The sequence below is a fragment of the Squalius cephalus genome, assembly GCF_949319135.1.
Source record: "Squalius cephalus genome assembly, chromosome: 18".
NCBI lineage: Eukaryota > Metazoa > Chordata > Actinopteri > Cypriniformes > Leuciscidae > Squalius > Squalius cephalus.
Window position 1 is genome coordinate 519,901 of NC_137139.1, and position 23,573 is coordinate 543,473.

The following is a 23,573-nucleotide window of genomic DNA, read 5'->3' on the forward strand; positions in this document are numbered from 1 at the left end:
ACCCAGCTTTCTTTCCCATTCAATAGTGCTGTGGCTCTGCAGTTTGATACTATTATGGGCGTCTGTTTTTAAGAGCAAAAACGCTAACTTGACTAAATTTCGGTGCATCCCTAACCTGAACTATGTTTTATCATTTAAAACCTACACCTGGAGAAGGTTAAATAACAGATGACTGTAATGCTATGAACATTACATGACTAGTGGACAAAGTTCACAGCTGGCAAGATCTTGAATCTGCTCAAAGTACGCCCAAAGATGTTGGATGAATATATTTAAAAATATAGTGTATGGATAATCTTATGCACTGGTAATGTGGTTTAAGAGGTACATTGTCCTAATGAATTCTCCTTCTTTTTGCAGGTCTAATCATTCAGCCCCAGTAAAGCCATACAATGTAAAAGAATAACTGTGAATCAAATAATAAAAATGTAATATTAATGTTTTGTGTCAGATGTTTATTTCCATATGGGTTGAGTAAAAAAAACGGTCTTAATACTGTATATCATTTTTATTTCAGGTGCATGTTCTTCATTCTTTGCTAAACAAAACCTGAGCTGTAAGCTATTGAAAAGTTGGTGTGCAGCTTATATCAGTTGTGTATAATTGTAATAATAATTCAAATTAATTAATTAAAAACTATAATTAATGTCCTAATTATTAACAGCTAAATGCATTAAACCTACAAATCTTAACCAATACAAAAAACTGTAATGGAAACCATTAAATATGTGCAATTCAAGATCAATACAAATTTGTAATGAAGCCATCAGAACCAATACAAAACTGTAATGGAAACCATTAAAATACATGACCAATACAAATTTGTAATGAAACCATCAGAACCAATACAAAACTGTAATGGAAACCATTAAAATACATGACCAATACAAATTTGTAATGAAACAATCAGAACCAATACAAAACTGTAATGGAAACCATTAAAATACATGACCAATACAAATTTGTAATGAAACCATCAGAACCAATACAAAACTGTAATGGAAACCATTAAAATACATGACCAATACAAATTTGTAATGGAAACCCTTAAAACCAATAAATCCTAATGGAATATGGCCCAAAACACACTACGTAATGGACTCCACTTGGTAATGGTTTTAATGGTTAACGGCTGATGGTTTGTAATGGTTTTGTAGTGGAAACCATTAGCAATTCTGTAATGGTTTCTATTGTTTTTTTCAGCAGGGTTGCGTCTTTTGCGCGCTCAAGTTCAGTATTTCAAATAATTGAAGCGACGCGCTCATTTTTTCCAGGCGCAACGAGTCAACATGAAGGATGGGGGTGCACCCAAACCACGGGTGTTTTTTTCTTCTCCGTAAATAAATATTCTAGCAGAGCTACAGCAAGCGTTTTTCGGTGGTGGAAATCCATTAGCTATTAAAACTTCTTTGTCGTTGTGGAGAGCGCATGGTTTCATAGTATTAGCAACGACAGACGCCACGGGAAAATCGGACCTAATTTTACTATTAATAATAAAAGATAAGCTAATGTGCATTGTAAATGTCAGTATTTTGTCTTTTTTGAATCATTCTTTTTATAAAAATGATTTAAAGGCTGAAATATGCGAGGTTTATCTTTTTATAAAAACTTTGTCAAAACTTTATTTGAACTTGTACATGTTAGTAGATAACATATTGCAAGACACTCCGTACTTTTCAAATTTGGCCATCATTTTTAATGTTACTATTTTAATGTTTATTAAACCGTACTCACGAATTCTCAAACTGTTCCCTCGGTTTAACAAATCGTGCCCACGGATTAATAAACCGTGCCCACGAGTTTTTAATCCGCGCTCTCAGATTTGTAAACAGTGCCTTCAGTTTTTGCAATCTGTACCCACTAATTCATAAACCGTGCCCACGCTTTCACAATCCGTTCCCACGGGTTTGTAAAATGTACTCACGGATTTGTGGCTCACTCTCATTTTAGAAGAACAGCAGGAGGTACTTTGTTAACGAATCTTATAGTATATTGTTTTATTGTGTATTAAGTGGAATACATCAAATTGTCTTAACTGCGTCTAGCGGATATGGGTGAATATAGGCTACAATTTAATATGAATGGCGTGCATCAAAATCTTTTGTTTATTTGTGATAATCTTAACACTTTAGTATTATTTTCTAACCTGTATTATGACTGATATTTGACGAATTGCTTTGTTCCTTTTTTGTAAGTTTTGGACAAAAGCGTCTTCTAAATATGTAAACTGTAATAATAATAATAATAATAATTATTATTATTATTATTATTATGTGTTTAACTATAAATGAGTTCACTTAAGACAGTAATATGTTTGTCATAAAATAATTTATCAATGCTTTATTTTTATAGGCTATAACCTAACCTTTTACAGTTTTGGATAAAATAGGCCTACATTTTTTGCATAATTTTTGCTTAAATAAAGCGTTCATAAATTATTTTATGATAAACATATTACTGTCTTAAGTGGACTCATTTATAGTTATAAACTCTAATAATAATAATAATAATAATAATTATTATTATTATTATTACATTTTATAGGCTACATTAGAAGACGCTTTTGTTATTTTTGTTATTTAGTATTTTAGAATACTAAAGTGTTAAGATTATCACAAATAAACAAAAGATTTTGATGCACGCCATTCATATTAAATTGTAGCCTATATTCACCCAAACCTGCTAGACGCAGTTAAGACAATTCGATGTATTCCACTTAATACACAATAAAACAATATAGGCCTACTATAAGATTCGTTAACAATGTACCTCCTGCTGTTCTTCTAAAATGAGAGTGAGCCACAAATCCGTGAGTACATTTTACAAACCCGTGGGAACGGATTGTGAAAGCGTGGGCACGGTTTATGAATTAGTGGGTACAGATTGCAAAAACTGAAGGCACTGTTTACAAATCTGAGAGCGCGGATTAAAAACTCGTGGGCACGATTTGTTAAACGGAGGGAACAGTTTGAGAATTCGTGAGTACGGTTTATAAACTAGACGGACGGATTGCAAAACCGTCGCCACAGATTTTTAAAAAATTATTTTTACTCACACAGGTGACTTCTCGGGCTCCGTAATACTTCAAGTTGAGGGGATGTTTGAGCTGTTTTTTTTTTTTAAGTCAGCCCAGACAGCTGAAAATATAGCTACTGCGCAAATCAATTAAGCAGTGATGTTGCCCTGCGTGAAAGGGCGAGGCTTATTCCAACGTAAAACGCTGTATAATTGTATATAGTTTTAATCAAATAAGGTTGGATTATTTCTATGTTGAACTGCCTGTTCATGAAGCTGAAAGTGCGCGTAATAAAATAATATGATGCAAACCAACAGGAATCCTTGCTTTTTCTGCTCTATTATGTTTACATTTGTGGGCAGGGCCCCATATTAGTTATTGAAACGGGCCCCCAGATGCTTAAGGCCGCCCCTGATGATAGTGATCAGTGTTTGCTTTAGTTGGGCTCTTGACCCTTGACTTTATAACACCAGTTTTTCCTCTGGCTGCTGTAACTGAGTGTTTATAAAACACATCTGTTATGGCACATACGCCAAAAGAAAATATGAGCATGTGGTTGTGTTTAGATGATAAAAATCATCATTTAGTGACTTGATTCTCTGATCTTTTCCAGAGCCTAATCTCTCATTAGACAGGTGATGTATTACTTGTATTATTCATTATAATAGAACTGATTCTGCTGTAAGGCCCATTGTTGTGACAATCAGATTTTAAAAACCTCTATGGTATCATGCTGACTTACACAGTAATCAAGAATCAGCATATGAATCTCAACAATGGTGACCATTTAAAAATTATTTATGCCGCAATGCATGCTGGGAGCCACGGATAAGTTTTGTATTATGCTAGTACCCAGCATGCATCATTTTTTAATGGTCACCATTGTTGAGATTCATATGCTGATTCTTGATGTCTTAGTAATGCAATACCTTTTCTGTGAAACTTTTTGTGCACAACTATTTGTAAAATCCTTCATATTATCTGATGGTCACAACATGGCTAGCTCTTATGCTGTAGAATCACAGTTTTGAGTAAAACTAATATGTTGCCCTTTTAATCAGAGATCAGACTCTGAATGAAATCAGTGAATCAAGTCACTAAATGATGATTGTCATTATCAGTCCTTCACCATCAACACTCGATCAGACTTTTCCTTGGCTTTTGTGCTATAACAAATATGTTTTACAAACACTCAATTATAGCAGCCAAAGAAAATCTTAATTGCAAAAGTCAAGGGCCAAGAGCCCAACTAAAGCAAACGCTGATTTCCATCATGGTGACCTTAAATGAAACTCAAATCATCAACTTCTAAACCTTTGTTAATTCTAATAAGAACTTCTGTAGACGAATGGTAGTAAAAAGTCAGTCTGGTTAGTAATAAGTGAAGCTGGTAATTCTGTTTGTGGAGTTGTTTAATCCTCCTCTGCTGAGATCTTGAGATATTTAATGTCGTCTTTTATCTCCAGTTGATTTTGCTGTGGCTGGAAGTCAGTTGTAGTTCTTGTGTTTCTCTTTCCTTCAGTGATTCTGATCTGTCAGATTTGCTGCACCAATGCGTACAGGTTCAGTCACTACTGTTAATAATAATGTAGCCCCTATTAATGTACTACAACCTTAAACAAACAAAACCCCTTTTATAACAGTATTATAACAGTATTATATTATTATGTAAAACAGTATTATTAGGTATTGTCAAAATTTCACCTGTAGTACTTCAGTCAGGTCACTAGGAAAGCACTACAGCCTTTGGATAATAAAAAAAAATCCCTTTGGTGAATTAATGTAGTTTCATTCTAAAATATTTGATAATTGTACATACAGTAAGGGAGTTATTGTCAAAATTTCACCTGTAGTACTTCAGTCAGGTCACTAGGAAAGCACTACAGCCTTTGAAACATGAAAAGAATACTTTAGGGGAATTACAGTAATTTTTTAATAAACATTTTGTAGCAGGGTGACTGAATCCACTTATGAGGATCTCATTCACCTGTGCTTCGTTTAACATACCGTGTTCACATTACAGCCCTTAATTCCGTGTTCGTGGACAAATGTGGGCACAAAGGTCTCAGGTGTGTATTATAAATGTTATATCACTGTCTTCGATAAAATTGAATCTATCAATTTATGGTGTTTTTTTATTTATTTTGGGGGTATTTTTGAATTTATTTACCTCTAAAAGTACCATATTTTTAATGTAAATTATGCTTATTTTTATGTTATATTTAATATTTATTTAACTACATTAAAAATATCATTCCACTAAGTTCAGAGAGCTAAAACCTAAAGATGAAGTGACTTTGGTGGCATCTGGTGTCTTACATTGGTATTAAATTAACAAAAAAAACCCCAATAATATCAATAGCCACTAGATGGCTATAGTACTCAATGGCTGCATATAGGCGAACTAAATGAACCACTGTATAAAACAAATTTGACCTCATAAGTTTTTGACTATCACAAGTTAAAATTGTAATTAAAAAATATATATATCTGTGTTAGGTGAGACTATACAAAGATGCCAAAATATGCTTAGATAAATATGACCATGCTATAAGGAAAAGACAAAGTAGTAGATCATTTATCATTTATTTCAAACAAAAAACATCAAATTTCAATAACTAATTGGTACCAAACGGGTAAGTATATACATAACAATAACTAAATAAGTGTTAACTAAGAATAAACAGGTAAGAACAAACAATAATAGTTATTTACATTATTTACATGCACTTGTGGCAGCAGGTAATTGTAACCGAATGTTCTTTGCAGATATATTGTCTGCATTTTCCACATACAGTGCTGGTTTTTTTCTGTTGGAAGTACAGACATGGCACCTTTTTCTCTTGGTTGGGGGAGTTGCTGTGGATGTGCCAGGGATGTTTTCTGAGGAGGGTTGTCTGATCTGATTCAGCATCCTCAGAGAGGCCGCTCCACGGGGAACGCTCTTCCTTCTCTGAATCTGTGGAGACACCAGAGCCTTCCCGAGCTCTTCCAGAAAGATCCGCCTTCTGAAGTTCTTTCCTGCATTCCAGGCAGGATTGATTTCCGACCACAGGACGAAGGCGTTCAGGGCCGACACATCCAGCATATTGGAGAACACAACCATGGGCCAACGGTTGGATTTTCGCTTACAAGTGTAAGCAGCGACCATCTTGAATAATACACACAGAAAAAGAATAAAAAAATCAAACACTATACTGGCAAAAGTACATTTACATTTATTCACTTAGCAATGCATACATTTGTTACAAATTATAAACCACAAGCAATTTGTCATAGGAAAATTAGTAAACAAAAAAAGTAGTCAAATACCTGGTCAAGGCTGTCCACTCCACCTTTCGTCTTGTTGTAATCCAGGATTACATCCGGCTTCCTCTCTTCACTGGTGCTGACTGTGGCTTCCTTGTGAACTGTGCTCATCAAGAGCACATTTTGGCATTTTTTGGGACAGTAAGACACAAGTGTGTGTGTACTGGTAAACGCAAACACTGAAGAGAATTTCTCTCTGCCCCGTGTCGTCACCAGCGCGGATGGGAGCTCAGGCTTGTTCTTCCTCACCGTTCCCAGCATGCCCAGTTTCCTCTTCAGGAGCTCCTGGCCAAGGGCATATGACGTGAAGTAATTGTCACACGTGATGGTGTGCCCTTGGAGACCCGCGGACATATCGAGGGCAATTTGCGCATTGCCAGGTTTTTTTCTCGCTGCCCATCAGCCGGCTTGCCAGTATAGATTTGCATGTTGCAGGCATAACTGGTCTTACCCCCAATTTCCACCAGATGCGTAACGGCTGCGGAACGGCTCCGCTGCGTGACAGCTCCGTGTTCCGTCGTCCGTCAATACCCACCAGGTCCGGAGTTGTTGCGGAACGGCTGCGGCCATGACTGACAGCTGAAGTCACGAGGACCCACGAGATCTCGCTAATTCACATATGATCGCGCGATATGTAGTTTCTATAAACAGAACGTTATGACGAATGGCATATTATGACGTTTTCAAGGTGTAGTGTAGGGAAATATGATCCGCCATGATCACGGTGTATTTTATTTTGAAAATTAACCGGATCTTTTATTTTGTTTTGGTTTGTTCTGTTTTTTGCTCGACTTCCTGTCCTGCGCACTCTGCCCTGTAGTGCTGCGGAGCTCTCCGGCATCCGGCAAAAATAGAAGCTCTGCGTATCTGCTCCGGAGGGCTGCGGATCGCCGGAGTCGGAACGCAGCTGTACACAGCAAAATCCCCAGTGTTAAATTAACACTCCTCAGTGTTTATATGTGTCCACACTACAGGGTGTTAAAAATTAACACTGAACAGTGTTGAAGTTAATGAGTTAATTAAGTTAACACTGAAGCAGTGTTGAAGTTAATGCGATAATTAAGTGATTAATTAAGTGATGATTGGCCATTAGTGGTGACACCTGATGGTAACAAGCAGACTCACTGAAGGAAAGAGAAACAAGAACAGAAAAAAGAGAAACACAATAACTACTGACTTCGAGCCATTATTGCACTTATTATTTGACCAGTTTGACTTTATTTCTGTCATACATCTACACACGGTCTTATTTAGATTTAACAGAAGTTTAGATGGTAATGTTTTATGGAATGCTTCGTTTCATGTCACCATTATGGTGGTCAGTGGTTGCTTTAGTTGGGCTCTTGACTCTTTACTTTGTAACATTAGTTTTTCTCTGACTGCTCCAACTCTGTGTTTATAAAGCATATGTGTTGTGGTAAGAGAAACTATGATTTGGCTGTGTTTCCTGAAAGCATCACAAGCCTAATTTGATCGTATATAGACCATTTGTTGCAGTTGGTCTTCAATCAAGTAAGGCTTAAGATGCTTTTGGAATTACAGCCCTGGTTATGTTTCAATGATGAAATTACTAGTGACCTGATTCAATGATGTCACCCAGCATTATAAACTGATTTATCCAATTGTTTTATTAATTTTTCACTACAGTTGTTACTTCCAGCAATGTTTTAAAGATCTGAAGGATTTAAAATCACACACAGACATCAAGAATCTACATATGAATCTCAACAATGGTGACAATCAAACAAATGCTTCATGTTGCAATGCATGATGGGAGCCACCAATCAGAATGCATCAATGGCTGACATCATGCATTGCAGCATGAATAAATTATGCAGCTGAATTGTCCTGTAATTTTCATTGTTTTTTTCTGTTGGCTTTTATTTTGCTATTGTTTTGTTCTGACTTTAGTAGCTTGTTTTGTGATGTTCAGAGTTGATCTGTTTGTCACTAGTTTGTTTATTGTCACCATTGTTGAGACTCATATGCTGATTCTTGATGTCTGTGTGTTTAAACAAAATAATTGCTATGCTCAAAGTATTTTCAAAATTTTCATATTGCTGTTGGATCTCAAACTGTAGAATCTCAGAGCTACAATCACCAATACTAAAACAAGACATCAAGCATATAGTCAAAGATTTAAACTCTGAATTACATCAGTGAATCAGGACACTACATGATAATGTTTTTATCATCAAAACATATTGTGAGCAGGTCATGTTTTCTCTTGCAGTAACAAATGTGCTTTATAAACACAGAGTTGTAGCAACCAGAGAAAAATTAATATTGAAAAATGAAAAGTGTCAAGAGCCCAACTAAAGCAAACACTGACCACCAAAATGGTAACTTGAAAAGAAAAATTCCATAAAACATTACCGTCTAAACTTCTGTTGAATCTCAAGAACTTTTGTCGATGTAGAAAAGAAAAGAAAGTAATAAAAGTCAGTTTGACAGAAATAAAGTCAAACTGGTAATAATAAGTGCAACAATGTGTAATGACTCGAAGTCAGTAGTTCTTGTGTTTCTCTTTTTTCTGTTATTGTTTTTTCTCTTTCCGTCAATGATTCTGCTTATCATCAGGTGTCACCACTAATGGCCAATCATCACTTAATTAATCACTTAATTATCTCATTAACTTCAACACTGCTTCAGTGTTAACTTAATTATCTCATTAACTTCAACACTGTTCAGTGTTAATTTTTAACACCCTGTAGTGTGGACACATATAAACACTGAGGAGTGTTAATTTAACACTGGGGATTTTGCTGTGTACCGCATTCAGTGGAAATACACTCATTGACTTTAATGGAAACCTATTGACTCCGCCGCCGTGCCGGAGCCGTAACGCAGCCGGTGGAAATTGGGGGTTAGTCTCACAGGCTGCCCAGATTTTGATGCCATATCTGGCTGGTTTGCTTGGCATGTACACAGCAAAAAGTCCAGTGTTAAATTAACTCTCCTGGGAGTTTATATGGCTCCAGAGTCAGTGTTAAAATATGAGTGTTAAATTAACACTCAAGAGTGTTAAAGTTAATGAGCTCATTAAGTGATTAATTGAGTGATGATTGAGCATTATTGAAGACACCTGATGTTAGCAAGCAGAATCACCAAAGGAGAAAATCTAATTTTTTAAGACACCGTTATGGAGATCAGTGTTTGCTTTAGTTGGGCTCTTGACCCATAAACTGTAAACATTAGATTATCTTTGGCTGTTGTATGTGAGTTATAACTGCCAGATGAACAAAGAGAAAGTTGATCAGGTTTTGTTGGTTATGTTTTGACATAATCATAATTTCACCTGAATCACTGATCTTATTTAGAGTCTAATCTCTGACTTAAATGGATATTGTTGATTACAGCATCACTGTGATTCGACAGCATAAGAACTTTTTTTCTAACTAGTCTAAAGGATTTCTTAAAAGTTGTTCTGATAAAACAAAATCTTTCTTTCAGGCACACACAGACATCAAGAATCAGTGTATGAATCTCAACTATGGTGACAAACAGAATATTCAATTAGGAAACGGAAATTAGTAAGACAATTCAGATCATAATTTATTCATACCACAATGCATGATGGGAGCCATGAATGAGTTTTGATTGGTGGCAGCCACTGCAACATGCTTTATGACTCTGAAGTGTGTCTGTGTGTCTGTGTGTGTGTGCGAGGGTGATGAGCCAGGTGGTTGATTGGATCATACCAAAAAACATGGTCAGACATTGGCTTATTCAATTCTTTGTGTTTGTATGTGTGAGTTAGTTTTTATTTGAAAAAAAAAAAAAAAAAAAAAGCCCAGCTCTGTCATAGGCTCATTGAATGCATTGTTTGTGTTTGTGTGTGTTTGCGTGTGTGAGAGAGAGGGCGATGAGCCAGGTGGATGATTGGATCATACCAAAAAACATGGTCAGACATTAGGCTTGTTTGAGATGAGCAAAATCTGCGCAGAATCGATCACCGGTGATCAGCGCGAGATGCATGCCGGTTAGAGATGTGTCCGAGTGCGGTCCGCCTTGCTCTGATGTCATGCTGACGTATGTCAAAAATCTCTCGCGAGCACAAGGCACACCTGTCGGATTCTGCAGTCGAGCGCAGTTGCTCTCCACCGACTGCGCTGATCAAAAGCATGATGGGAAACGACTTGCTGACGACACAGCTTAATGCTCATTGGTTTAAACAACCGTGATGTATTGTTCTCTTTTAAAATGTTTGATTTTAAAACTCTGATATCATGTTTTATGTGTATACGTTATGTGTGAATATTCCCAAACTATCTGACAGTGCGATCTCTATGGGTTATGCAATGTAATTTTTATAAAAAAGAATAATAATAAAAACATGTCTGTATTAAAGAAAAAAAGATTGATAAACATGTATTTGGAATGGAATTAAATAAGTAGGCTACTTTTGGTGTGTTGTTCATTATATTTATTTTCATATAAATATAGAAGAAAAAACTGTAATATTGTGAAATATTATTACAATTTAAAATAATGGTTTTCTATTTGAATATACTTTAAAATATAATTTATTTCTGTGATGCAAAGCTGAACTTTCAGCATCATTATTCCAGTCTTCAGTGTCACATGATCCTTCAGAAATCACTCTGATATGCTGTTTCTGGAGGGCCACTGTCCTGCAGAGTTTAGCTAAATAAATAAGTTAAATTAATTAATAACCTAAATAAACACATCTGGACCAGCTAATCTAGACCTTCAGACACACTACACAGCAAAAAAAACAGTGTTAAATAAGCTCAGCGTTTATTTGGCTACGTTCAGACTGTCAGTCCAAATCCAATTCTTGTGCATATCCGATTGATCCAGTCGGATACACAAATAATCGACTTTGGACTGACAGTCTGAACGTAGCCTTTGAGTCCACACTCAAGAAGCAGTATAAAAGTTAATAAGATATTTAAGTGATTAACTGAGTGTCGATCGACCATTTTTGATGAACACTTCACAGCAGAATCACTGAAGGAAAGAGTCAAGAGTCTGTTTTTAAGTCACCGTTATGGAGATCAGTGTTTGCTTTAGTTGGGCTCTTGACCCTTGACAGGCACATTTGTTATGGCAAAGAAAGCCAAGAAAAAAATCTGGTCATGTGTTGGTGTCTATGGCTTAACTGCATTAAATGTTTTTCAGCGTTAAAACCCTGATTATAGAAGTGAGTTAAATTTATATTGTTGATTGTAACAGCCCTAGGACTTTCAAAAGTTGTTCAGCTCAAAAAGGTTTGATCTACTCTATCATTTACAGTGTATGAATCTCAACAATGGTGACAATAAGAAATATGCTGCAGTGCCTTCTGGGTGCACCAATCAAAATTAATCCATGGCTCCCAGCATGCATTGCGGCATGAATAAATTATGAGCTGAATTCTCTTAGTAATTTCTGTTAATTTGACTATTTTCTTTTTGCTATTTTGATGTGACTTTTTAGTAGCTTGCGTTGTGATGTTCAAAGCTCTGTTTATCTGTTTGATTGCCATTGTTGAGATTCATATGTTGATTCTTGATGTGTGTGTGTGTGTGTGTGTCTGAATGATAAAAGAGTTTTCAGGCCTAAATGCTTAAAACATCACAGGGCTGCTTTAAGCAATAATGTAAAATCAACACATCACCCATTTAATAAAATCCTTTGCGTGAGATCATTGATTCAGGCCACTACTTGGCGACTGCACCCATCAATGTAGAATCAACACCTGATTACATTTTTGCTGGGCTTTCTTTGTTATAAAAAGCATGCCTTACAAACACACAATTACACCAACCAGAATAATAATGTTAAAAAGTCAAGGATCAAGAGCCCAACTACATCAAACACTTAAAACAGTGATTCTGCAAATGTTCATCACTAATGTTCAATCAACACAGTCTCACCCCCAAACGTCACATACTGACGGGTCTTGACCAAACGGCAACATACGACGAAAAGGGTACCCCTAAAACGTCCATATGTGACGATTCGGGTTATGGGTAGGTTTAGGTATGCGTTAGGGTACCGCTAAGAGGCGCTGCTGGTGCGCTTATGTCTTCGTCTCATATGGACGTTTTAGGGGTACCCTTTTCGTCGTATGTTGCCGTATGGTCAAGACGCGTCAGTATGTGACGTTTTGGGGTGAGACCGGGCTGGTTCAATCGTCAATCAAGTAATCACTTAAACTCTAACACCGCTCCGGTGTTGCTGTGTTTTAGGTGTCACTCCGGTGTCACCCAGCTGGTGGTCATATAAACACTGAGTGGTGTTGATTTTACACCGGGGATTTAACTGGGGTAAAGTTACAGTAGTAATTTAGCAGATAAATATTTGCATCGTTTTATAATGGGTTTAGAGCAGGGATGGGCAAACTCGGTCCTGGAGGGCCACAGCTCTGCAGAGTTTAGCTCCAACCCTGATAAACTCTGGACGGCGATGATGGACAGATGATCAACAGTAACGTAATCATCCGCGTCACCAAAGAGTGCTTGGGTTGAATTCGTTTACAACAAAGATGACTGCCGCTGGAGAATTGAGATTTCACACCATAATACACCAGAATAAATGCGTATTTGGCGTGCTGTCCGAGGAGAGGCTCGGGCTCGGTATTCGGCCCAAACCCAAAGTACTCCCCCAGTATCAGGCTGTGGAAGAACAAGCCGAGAGTGAGTGGAGGGATGCTGAAAACTGTCAAGGAATGTTAGGAGAGTTGACAGTGAATATATATATGCTTTCTCTCATGCTGATAGGGTAGACATGTTTGATGACAAGTTGATTGGATTGATTATTTGAACGTGCTCCTCCCGAACTTTGTTAATGAAACATCATGTGTAGATTCCGCCATCTACATCTTCTCTGTTAAAAAAGATATCGACAGCGCATTTATTTTAAAAGAGGAGCAGAGAACCGCGATCAAGGCATTTGTCGATCGGAAACATGAATGAAGAACATACGGCACTTACTCCGTTGCTCTGATTGGTTGTAGGTCTATCCAATTGAGTGCAGAGGCATTTTCTTTCCTGGTTCAGTTGAAACACCCCATAATCACAGCCAGATCAGACTCACATACTGACTAGAGTCTGAGTATGGCGATGTCAGGCTAGTCTTTCATTGTACAAGGAATGTTTAATACTAATATATTCATATTTCAAAGTATAATAGCTCTGTGACACTACCACATGCAAGCCAGCAGTGACAAACAATCTGAAGAACTTTAAAAACACATAGTGTACAAGAAAGTTTCTGAACTACTGTATGCCTTAGCTTAGACCAACTCAGACATCAAGAATCAGCGTATGAACCTCAACAACGGTGACAATCAACAAAATAATCAGATAAAACTCTAAACATCACAAAGCAAGCTACTAAAAAGTTGCAAAAAAACATCAGCAAAAATAAAACCAGATAATAATAATAATAAATGAAAATACTAAGGCAATTCAGCATCATTTATTCATGCTGCAATGCATGCTGGGAGATACTGGTGAGTTTTGATAGATGGCTCCCATCATGCACTGCACTTTTCTCATCACCGTTGTTGAGATTCATATGCTGATTCTTGATGTCTGTGTGTGTCTGAAAGATACAGCAGTTCAAACCTTTAATGTGCACAATGTTTTCTAAAGTCTTCAGATTATCACGACGCTGATGGATCACATGCTGTAGAATCATAGGACTACTACAATCAATAATGTAAAATTAATGAGCCATATAATCAAAGATTAGACTCTATGGACTCAGGGAATCAGACCACTATATGATGATTATGTCATCATCAGTACACAACCATCATCGCCTGATTCATTTTCTCTCAGATTTTTTGCCATAACCAGCGTGTCTTATAAACACACAGTTACAGCAGCCAGAGAAAAACTAATGTTAGAAAGTCAAGGTCAAGAGCCCAACTAAAGCAAACACTGAAACAATATAACATCTAAACATCTAAACAATATTAACATCTAAACATCTAAACAATATAACACCTATAGCCTCATTGAGCCACGAGATAACCTTCTCTCGGCTCGGCAGGAAGAGAACCGAGCAAACTTTTATATATTTGGAACCTCGTTATTTTGTGATTCTAGGTAAGATTTGTATCAAATTAACGTTACTTGTCTGTTACTTTGACACAAAGTGTAACAGCACGTCTTTTTCAGTGCAGCTACATTCAGTTTGACCAATCAGAGCCGAGCTCTTCAAGTCGAAGTCGAAGCAGACTCGAGGAGATGAAGATCTGCCCTCAGAAGTTACTGGTAAGGTTTAGTTGCTGTTTGCATAAATAAATTGCTCACTGTTTAGTTGTGGACAGGTCTGCAATGCATTTGCTAATATGATATGACTAACACGTGGTGGAATAACCTACTGACGCTAACCGCTGTAACATGATGCTGACACTGATTTCCAGCAACTTCAACACTAAGTCTAAAGTCTTTGATAAATCTGTTTAAAATCTATGTGGAGACATTTGTCTGTCTTAAAACAACTATAAAACATTGTCCAATGCATCTGCAAAAAACACAATCAGTCATTAAAACATGTACAACATAACATTGACATTCTTTTTATTCGCAAAATGAAGCTGTGTTTTTATTTCTGATTTACTGAACAATTTCTGAAATATTAATATTCGTTATTTTTCAGAGCAGCTGCTATAGAAGAAAAACTGAAATCTGAGTGCAGAGCCAAGAAGAGAGTAGTAATATGGTTTAATCTCATATCATATAACTTGTAACATAAATGACTCTGGGTTAATGCGAATTAGCTCAAGGATATAGGGAATTTTAGAAATATTAATAATCATAACTCATGGTCATAATTCATAAATCGCATATACATTTACTTTATCAATTATCAGTATTTACCTCTTGACTGGCCTGGTCTCGTTTATCAAATCAGTCACTTGTCCAGCAAACGTATGTAAGAGCTTATCACAGATCAGCAAGGGTATTACCGTGTTTACAAAACTCCAAGAAAGTTTTATCTTCTGGCCACGAACATCAAACTTTCTGAGTTTATGAACTAAAACTACTCAAGGTAGTCTATAATATCGAGCTGGTAGCTTAAGATCTTTTCATTTCATTGACTTCATAAAGATGGGTTTTCAAACACAGAGACAGTTAAAAGTATAAATGGATTTTAATAAATGTAAAAACTAGCTACAAATATAAACGTACGTAAAAATGCAAACAATAAAACAAACAAACATTTAAACAAACAAGAACATAAGAAATAACATGATCAGAGGGAATGAAATGAAAGAGAGAAAATAAGGAGAGAGAGAGAGAAAGTAGCTGGTAATTATTACAGACAGAAACCTAATTTCACGAGGCACCTGGAATCAGCTTTTATAGAGATCAATATACTTGCAAGTTTGTTCTCTGTTCGGGTGATGCTGAGAGGCAGGAAGCGCGGACGGTGTCCTGTTTGTGCTGCGTCTTCCGGTGTCGCGGGAAGCTTAAAAGGCTCACTGAATGTAACGTTTACCGGAAAATAAGATTCGTCTCCCGTGAAGGAAGAGGCAAATATATATATAACTTAGTTGCAAAGAACGGCAGCTTCTACATGACGCGGGGCATGCGTCCCAGAGGCCAACCCTTACGAAAAAGAAGTTTATTCAAGTGTGCTATTAGTATACTTCTTTTCAACTGAAAAGAAGAAAGTATACTATCAGTCTACATTTTATATACTTCTCAAAAATATACTTTATGTACTTCTCAGAAATATACTTAATTACACTTAAGTGTACTTGACTTATACTGAGAGAAAAGTCCAAGTATATTTGGCCTAGACTTGTACTCAATCTTTTGATCGAGATATACTTAAAAGTATAATTATTCAAAGTATACTTGGCTTGTAGTTGAGTTAACTCTTTTGATCGAGTAGCCTATTAAATATACTTTTTTTTACATAGGTTTTCATATACAGTCTCATGAAACTTACATTGCTTGAAAATATTGATTAAAATATTGATATAAAACAGATATGTTTCTAATTCTGCGTATCTGAATTTTTGGGTAGGCTAGTCCACTGGTAGTGCACATAGGAATTTAATTCTAAATCTAATTCTACTTTACTCTTTCCCCACCATTGACTGAATTTTCCAACTATCCATGTTTTCACTGTTATATGTAAGACACATCTTCTAGTACAGAATCTCCAGATCAAAACACTGGAGAAGAAGAAGCTGAAACAAGTGATAGAAGATTGCTCACTCAAATGTAAAATAATGTGATCATCAAACATTAAACAGCTTGTAAATCAAAACTGCTTAATATTACCAAATGGAAGGAAGTGTAACCCATGAAGAGAAAACGACTGTGAAGCTTTGGGGGTGTTGGACTCGATCTACTCCATCTGTGTTTGATCATCGTTCTGAATCTGATCAAGGCGTGTAGTCTTTGACAAAAATGTGATTTTCTCAACTATTTTGTTTAAAATGTTTCCTTTCTTTATGAAACTTACCAACATTCAGGTGTTGATAAAAAATGATGCATGAAGCTAATAAAATGTTTTTCAAATTATAGTACAGTTAAAGGTATTTTTCAAGTATAAAAAATAACATTAGAACATAGTAGTATAGGCCTACTGCAAGTGCAAAAATTATATATAAATAGTAAACTATAAGTATAATGTTAAGTTCACTTAAAGAAAACTTGTAGTATAAAACTACTAAACTAGTTTACTGAGAATATACTTCAAAGTTGCTACAAGTATGAAAATAGTAAACTACTAGTATACCCATAAGTTCACTTGCAGTACAAATGAGAAATGTAATTATGAACTAGTTGTGCACTTAAAGTTTACTACTGTTACACTTATAGTACACTTAAACATACACTTTTATATACTTCAGGTGGGCCAATTTAGTCCCAAGCGGTATTAAAATAGTACACTTACAAGTTTACTACTAGTACATATTGACATTAGTATACTTACTACATAAAGTATACTTAAAAATATACTTGAACATTACTCAAGTATACTTCATAAAATGAACTTGAAGTATACTTTTTTTCCGTAAGGGAAGGCAAGGCCTGTCCAGCTGGTTGCGTTGGGAGGAGAAGCGCTGCGCGTGGAGAAGAAGGTCAGAGCGAGAGAGAGTTAAGAAAAGGCAAGTAGGAACTTTTAAAGGGAATCTGCTTCCCCCTTCTTTTTGGACAACAGCCAATCATGTCTTCTGATCTGAAGCGGGAAAAAGTTCCTTTGTTTGTGAAGAAACGCCTACTTTGACTATGTCCTGTGAGCGATAGAATTCGTATTTTCTCTTTCAGAAAGATAATACCCATAAGAATACATTTCATTGTAATCTCATACATATATGCAATTCTGTGAGATCACTACGATTAGAATGATGCCAGAAATGGTATGTATAGAATATGGGAATACAGATATGCATTTCGAATGTAGGATTCTGAGCATTTTAAGTGTCAATTGATTTCAATGATAGAACATAGAACATCTCAATCTGCCATGGAAATTATACACACATAAAAATACATATCAAAAACATGGCTATTGGATCACATGTGTGGAAGTGTTTGTGTGTGGAGTATCTGGAATGTCTTTGAGGCTTGTCACGTGACTCAAAGGCATGTGGTTTTTACAGAGAGGGGGGTTTTAAACAACAGGGTACCTTCTGTTTAAGGCAATGTGTGGACGTGAACAGACCTCTTGTCTTCTCAGACAACGAAGGATGTGTTTGCAAGATCGGGATCCACTAATTTGAAAAGCAGCTGACCGGATGTCATTGTCATTGTTGCTACAAACTCATAGAGTTCTGATAGTGACGACAGACACACTCGTGTCCAGCTTGATGAGGATATAGCCAAAGATTTGAAAGGTAAACTGAGAATTCAACGGAATTCTAATGCATTTTATGCAAATTATTAAACATGTATTCAAACATGGATACAAAAATGTTGATCATTGGTTAATCTTATATAAGTTCTTCTTCCCTTTCACAGACCCTGTGATAAAGCAGTCTTCATACACTACAATGTCTGAACCACAAGCCCTCAGTTGTGGAAAATGAGTCGAACTCAGAGAAGTGATCGTCCACTTGAAGATGAAGATGTGACACTCACACTCTTCTGTTCTCTTACGAGAGTACTCTCGTGTTGCGTAAGTTTAGCTTACGCTACGGGAAAACTCCTTTTCTCGAGAATACTGAAGCAAAAAATTATCCTTTAATTTTTAGAATGTAAAACGCATTTGCTGCAGAAGGCAGACATAGGCGAGACAGCTCGCGCGCCTATTGGCTGCTCTGCGGCAACTGCTGCAACCTATCAGTGGATCTTGGCATGACTCCAGCGCCAATGGGAAGCCTTCCCGCGCTGTCGTCATAGCCCGCCAAAACAGGGTGTGGCTTCGCCTATAAAACCCCCCTGCACAGGTTGCACAAGTGATTACGTCTCCTTTCAGCGAAGGACTTCGCTGGATCTAGAGAGAGAAGCAACGCCGTCGAACAGCATCTCAGCGGGACGAGCTCGAGTCAAGGACCCGGCTGGATATTCGCCACCTTCGCTCGCCGTACCTGCTGCGCTCCCGGCGCTCATATCCTTTTCTAATCTCTCCGTGTGTGTTCGCCGCTGCGACACGCACGTTTTCTCTAAAAGAGCAAAGGCATTTTTCAATGCCCATCATGTCCTGCGGCTCGCCGAGGGCGGCTGCCGTGAGTGCGAATCTTTGCCTCTCTCGACCCTGCAGGCTCGACAGGCCTTGTTCGCCATCCAACCCGCTATTTCTACGCCTTCTGCTGGGCCGCGCCGTAAAAAGCGCAGCTCACAAAGGCCACCAGAAGTCTCTGTGAAAGATCTCTCGCCGGCGGCGTCCCCGCGAGCCTCTTTCTCTGAGTCTCCCGTCTCTTTTCTCGACGGCCAACGCCCCGCTGTCGCGGCGCCCGACGAGATGGAGCGGGACATCGCGGAGGACGACAGCTGCTCGATTCTGGCGTCCGGGAGTGAGGGCTGGTCAGGCTCCATCCCTGACCCCGCCCCGTCGACGCAGGAATCCAGCGTGAGGGCTTCTGTCGACGCTGAGCTTCTCCGCCTTATCACTAAGGCCATAGAAGACCTCGGCCTCGAGTGGTCAACGCCCAAGGAGCCCGCGCCTAACAGGTTGGATGGCTGCTTTCTGCCTGGACGCCGCTCTGCACCTGTTTCGAGGCCCGCTCCCTTCCTCCCCGAGCTGCACGATGAGCTCTCCAAGTCATGGGGAGCTCCGTACTCAGCCAGGCTAAAATCCTCTGTCTCTTCGACGCTCTCTGCGGTTGACGGCGCGAAAGACAGGGGATACTTTGTGTTCCTCCCGTCGAGGAAGCGGTAGCGACTCACTTGTGCCCGCCCTCTGCGGGATGGCGGACCAAGCTGAGCCTGCCCACTAAAGCTTGCCGAACGACTTCGACGCTGATCGGTCGCGCCTACACCGCCGCCGGTCAAGCTGCCTCCGCTCTGCATACCATGGCCGTTTTGCAGATTCACCAGGCCAACCTTCTCCGGTCACTGGACGAGGCTGGCCCATCTGCGGAGTGCGTGACGGACTTGAGGAGCGCAACAGATTTAGCTCTCAGAGCTACCAAGACCGCTGCTCAAGCTATCGGCCACAACATGGCCGCTCTCACCGTCACTGAGCGTCACCTGTGGCTAACGCTGTCCAACATGTCCGAGTCTGACCGCGCCACTTTCCTCGACGCCCCCGTGTCACCAATGGGTTTGTTCGGTCCCTCGGTGAAGGGCTTCACGGAGCGATATACTGAGGTGCAGCAAACGTCTCAGGCTATGAGACATTTTCTGCCGCGGCGCTCTAGTTCCGCAACAGGCCGCGCTAGGAAGCAGCCGCCCACTCGGAAAACAGCGCCCCCACCGCCTCCTCCGCCCACCTCACAACACCAGGCTCGGGATGCACGTCAGCGTTCGCGCTCTACCAGCCGCCTCCCGCCCGGGGACCCAGGCACAAGCTCGCGCCGAGCTTTGAGCCTCCCAAGTCTTCCTAACCACTCTAGGAAAACGCCGATGGTCAAGCCCCGCTGCGGCCGGACCGCCATCGAAGTACGCACGAACCGCTCTCTCAGTTCTTTCAGCAGAGGCGACTCGAAGAGTGTATTCAGCAGCCAACGAGCGACCCACATATCTCTCAAAAAGAGCATTATTTCGGGTCATATTCCGGCTCAGGCCGAAGGTGTCTTAAATGTAGGACAGGTGCCCACTGCCCAGTGCCCACCCCTACACGAAAACACTACCCTCACTGTGTGTCACACTCATCCAAGGTCGAAAATAATAAAGCTGGCTCAAGCCGCCCGACCGCTAAGTGTAAGAATTGTGCCCACTCCCCAGTGTTCACTCTTACACACAAGCACTACCCATGCAGTGTCCCACACCACCACAGGGTCCATATCAGTCAAACCGGCTCACGGCGTTCATATTCTGAGTGTAGGAAATGTGCCCGCTGTACAGCGTTCACCCCCGCTTGTGAACATGACTGTATCTGCGCCGCGCACACACATAGAGCCTCAATGTGTGAGCGCGCGCGCTGGCAGTGTGGTGAGTGCAGGTCACGTGTCTGCCTCTCAGCGCACACACTTTGTGGACAGCTCGCAGCGCCACGCGCCCCAGATTTCAACCCAGATTTCATTCTACCCCTGGCCATTCCCGCGAGAGCGTAGGAAAGCATTCCAGGGGCTTCGAAATGGGTGCTAAATATAGTGAAACGGAGATACTCGCTACAGTTCGCTCGCAGACCACCGCGCTTCATAGCCCGGGTCGAAACCTCGGTGAATCAGGAAGTAGCACACCTACTTCGCACCGAAATACGCACCCTCAGACGAAGGGGCGTGAGAGTCCTGAACTATCTGGATGACTGGCTAATTATAGCACAGTCAAAAGAAGAATTGGTGTTACACAGAACAATACTGCTGACCCATCTCGAGCAGTTGGGTCTCAGAGTCAACTGGACCAAAAGCATTCTACTCCCCAGCCAGAAAATTTCCTTTCTGGGGATAGAACTGGACTCCAGCTGTATGGGAGCGCGCCTGACACAGGAACGCGCAGCAGGGATACAGCGCCTGGCAGCGACATTCACTGTGGGGAAAAATCTCCCCCTCAGAGTGTTCCAGAGGATGATGGGTCTCATGGCCTCAGCCTCGTCGGTACTGCAGCTGGGTTTGATGAATATGCGCCCTTTTCAACTATGGTTGAGATGGCGAGTACCAGCGCGAGCATGGACCTCAGGTCTGCTCCGTCTCACGGTGAATCAGACATGCGTTTCCGCCCTGAGACCGTGGATGAGACCCGGCTGGTACCAGTCAGGCGTGAACCTGGGCATCGCTTCACGAATCAAAGTGGTCTCGACAGACGCGTCCAACACGGGTTGGGGCGCCCTATATGAAGGGAGACCTTCTATGGGCCTGTGGTCAGACGCAGAGAAGCGTCTCCACATAAACTGTCTATAAATGAAAGCGGTCGAGAATGCCCTTCAGTTCTTCCTCCCTGCACTGAGGAACCACCACGTTCTAGTCAGAACAGACAACACGTCAGTGGTGTCCTACATAAATCGCCAGGGCGGCCTCAAATCCCGGAGCCTGTTTGCAATAGCAAAGCGCCTCCTCATATGGAGCCAGCACAATCTGCGCTCACTGAGAGCGGCGCACGTGCCGGGCGTCCTGAATGTGGGCCCAGATATGCTATCCAGGGCAAAGCTCTCCCCAGGAGAGTGGTCCCTGCACCCCCTCACGGTGCGAAATATCTGGGACGTTTTCGGCAGAGCAGAGGTAGACCTGTTCGCGTCGCAAGCCAACGCTCACTGCCCAATGTTCTTCTCGAAAGAGATGGACGCGCTGGCCCAAAACTGGCCCAGACGCCCTCTGTATGCTTTTCCCCCGGTCGCTCTGTTACCACAGGTGAGCAAATGCTCGATACTTCTCATAGCTCCGCTATGGGAGAATCAAGTGTGGTTCCCAGAACTGATGGAACTAAGGAGCGCGGTTCCATGGCCGATTCTGCTGAGGAAAGACCTGTTGTCTCAGGCCCAGGGAGCAATTTGGCACCCATACCCCGAGCTGTGGGCTCTGCATGTGTGGGCGATCAACTACCACCACTGCGCCTCCCAGAGGGAGTGCTGAACACGATCACAGAGGTAAGAGCTCTGTCTACTAGACGGCTTTACAACTCTAAATGGTCAGTGTTCGCTGAGTGGTGCTCAGCTCATGATTTAAACCCGCTAAAAGGGGAGGTAACGGTGGTTCTTTCTTTCCTACAAGAGCTGTTGGACAGCGGGAGAACCCCTTCCATGCTCAAAGTGTATGTGGCGGCCATAGCAGCGTTCACAAACCCCGCAAGCGGCCAGTCACTAGGAAAGAACGACCTCATAATTCGTTTCCTCAGGGGTGCTAGGAGGATGAATCCTCCTCGGCCACCCTCGGTTCCGGCTTGGGACCTTTCCACGGTCCTCGAGGCCATGAAAGGCGAACCGTTTGAACCACTGCACTGTTAACCCTTGCTGTAAAAAAAGGCCAAATTCTGACAATATCATACCATTTTCCATTAAAACAGTAATATACCATAGAAAATAAAACTAGCCTACAGGAATATACTGTAAATCAACAGTGCTCAAAATCGACACTCAGAGGCTGTTTTCCCAGTCACACCCTATACCCTCATTCACTATTCCCTACATTAGTTCACTAATACAGTCCCCTTGAATGTAAAGAAGTGAGTGAATTGAGAAACTGATGAACACTGATAAGCAGAATCACTGAAGGACAGAGAAACAAGAACAGAAAAAAGAGAAACACAAAAACTTCAACTGACTTCCAGCCACTGAGTGTGAAACCAGTTTACAAACCAGTTTACGATTATTTCTTTCATACATGTACAAAAGTTCTTGTTGAGAATTAACAGAGATTGAGTTAATAATAAAGTTTGTTGTCACCATGATGGAGATCAGTATTTGCTTTAGTTGGTCTCTTGACCCTTGACTTCTTACCATTCATCTCTCTCTGACTGCTGTAACTGTGTGATTATAAAGCACATTTGCTATGGCAAGAAAAAGTCAAGAGGACGATGATTAGTTGTTTTTGGCTTTTGTGATGATTTAACATTCATCCTGGACATGTCTGATTCTCTGATCTTTAATCTTTTATCTTCATAATCATTACTTTAACCGGTTCTTTGTGGCAAGCTTTATGCGTGCATGCGGTCATAGCGCTTATTATCCTGTACCAGCCTATTTAAGTAGCCTAATTAAATTAATAGAAAGGGGCGATTTGTCCACAAAT

At 40.2% G+C, this 23,573-nt stretch overlaps 1 protein-coding gene across 1 annotated transcript; it reads right to left on the reverse strand.

Annotated features, from left to right (window-relative positions):
- Positions 1 to 5,586: 5,586 nt before the first annotated feature.
- On the reverse strand, positions 5,587 to 7,070 carry LOC307146216 (piggyBac transposable element-derived protein 4-like). Its single transcript, XM_079850092.1, has 2 exons — positions 6,329 to 7,070; positions 5,587 to 6,167 (listed from the first exon to the last, which is right to left on the reverse strand). The coding sequence occupies exons 1-2, from the start codon at positions 6,677 to 6,679 to the stop codon at positions 5,733 to 5,735; spliced, it is 786 nt and encodes a 261-aa protein (XP_079706218.1). The 5' UTR covers positions 6,680 to 7,070; the 3' UTR covers positions 5,587 to 5,732.
- Between the last annotated feature and the right edge of the window lie 16,503 nt (positions 7,071 to 23,573).

What these genes read in the sequence shown, in the direction of transcription:
- LOC307146216 (XM_079850092.1), bottom strand. Translation starts at nt 6,679, where the DNA reads ATGTCCGCGGGTCTCCAAGGGCACACCATCACGTGTGACAATTACTTC. An exon ending in GAGTGGACAGCCTTGACCAG is followed by an intron (nt 6,168 to 6,328) that starts GTATTTGACTAC and finishes GTATTATTCAAG; the next exon opens with ATGGTCGCTGCTTACACTTG.